We start from the raw sequence: 1,626 nt of genomic DNA, 5'->3' as shown, positions 1-1,626 counted from the left end.
GATTGAATACGTGCAACTTGCATAAATCCAATTATAAAGATAAACAATACAATACGGAAAGGAAAAACAAAAGACACTAGAAATTTTTTTAACGAGTAAACCGCAACTGCAGAAAAACCTCGGGATCTCGTCCAGATATGACCACCGAACTATATTAAGTTGACCAATCATGGGCGCTTTACAAGTGTCCAGCACATAGGTAATGGATAATTACCAAGAACTAGACTACCGTATGCACTATAAATCCTTCTCAGGGATGTTCGTGTTCTCAAATCATTCCACGTGGCGAATTGATATTTCATACCCCACATCTCTAGTCCTCCGTTTCATTTTAGGGTATCTACAGTTGTATGTGCAATGCGGTAGACTGGTAGTTTTCATAATTACATCCCATCGACTGTGTGTTGTTCCCCATGTGGTCGTCTGGGACTTGTGGTCGTGTTTACCGCCATGAAATTAGGTGCACTTATTGAGACTGTATCTGAGACTAATTAGGAAGGTCTCAGATGTACACGTCTCTTAGAACATAAAACTAGGAAAGTCTGAGACTAATATGGAATGTGTTTATATTAGGACTCTAGATGATAAACTAGGAAAGACTTATTCTAGGAAACCGAGACTGATATGGAATGTATTTATATTAGGACTCTATTATGAGGTCGCACATATATATATCCTTGTAATCAGTTTCTAAGAGATATGAAATAAGATACACAAAATTCTTAACATGGCATCAAGAGCCAGTTTCGAAACCTAAAAAAAAAAAAAAACAAACTAAAGATGGTTAACGAAATTAAATCATCCAAAGGAAAGACGGTGGAATATGATGTACAAAAGAAGAACCATGTATATTACCTAGGTTCGAGTGATGGACCAGGAAATATCATCACGCCAATAAGTTTGAGAGGAAATAATTATGATGAATGGGCTAGAGCTATAAGAAGATCGTTAATAGCCAAAAGAAAATTTGGTTTTATTGATGGAACAGTTACAAGACCTGAAGATCCGGATCAGTTAGAAGAATGGATAGCAGTGCAATCAATGCTGGTCTCATGGATCAGTAACACGCTGGAGTTATCAGTGAGATCAACTCTGGGAGATTATGAGGATGCAAGTCTATTATGGGCACACTTGAAGAGAAGATTTTGCGTTGTTAGTGGAACAAGAATATGCCAACTAAAAGCATCTTTAAGTGACTGCAAATAGAAGAAAACGGAGGAAGTTGCTATATATTTTGGAAGATTGAACAAAATATGGGATGAGATGGTGACTTATATGAAGATAACCCAATGCAAGTGTGGAAAGTGCACCTGTAATATTGCATCTCAGGTAAGTTTGTTGAGAGAAGAAGATTTATTGCATTATTTTCTGATTGGGTTAGATTCTGTATACAACTCTTTGCGTGAACAATTGCTTGCAAGAGAACCATTGCCGTATGTGGATGTTGCATATCAAACAATTGTGAACTCAGAACGCCTGAAAATTGGAGATGGAGTTGTGACTACAGAGATGCAAGAGAATGTTATGGCTTTTAAGGTGCAATCTGATCAACGCCTACTTAATAGTGCTTATGATCCCAACAAGTACTGCAAAACTTGCAGCAGACAAGGACACTCTGATGATGGC

The 1,626-nt window shown here is 37.6% G+C and overlaps 1 protein-coding gene across 1 annotated transcript; it reads left to right on the top strand.

Annotated features, from left to right (window-relative positions):
• The first annotated feature begins 780 nt into the window (after positions 1-780).
• LOC113352033 lies at positions 781-1,206 on the top strand. Its single transcript, XM_026595917.1, has one exon. It carries the CDS (start codon positions 781-783, stop codon positions 1,204-1,206), a length of 426 nt encoding a protein of 141 aa, XP_026451702.1.
• Positions 1,207-1,626: the final 420 nt, after the last annotated feature.

The sequence above is a fragment of the Papaver somniferum genome, chromosome 2 (assembly GCF_003573695.1).
Source record: "Papaver somniferum cultivar HN1 chromosome 2, ASM357369v1, whole genome shotgun sequence".
Taxonomy (NCBI): domain Eukaryota; kingdom Viridiplantae; phylum Streptophyta; class Magnoliopsida; order Ranunculales; family Papaveraceae; genus Papaver; species Papaver somniferum.
This window is presented reverse-complemented; position numbering and strand designations above follow the sequence as displayed.

Excerpts from the sequence above, each read along its gene's own strand:
- LOC113352033 (XM_026595917.1), top strand. The coding sequence starts at position 781 with ATGGTTAACGAAATTAAATCATCCAAAGGAAAGACGGTGGAATATGAT.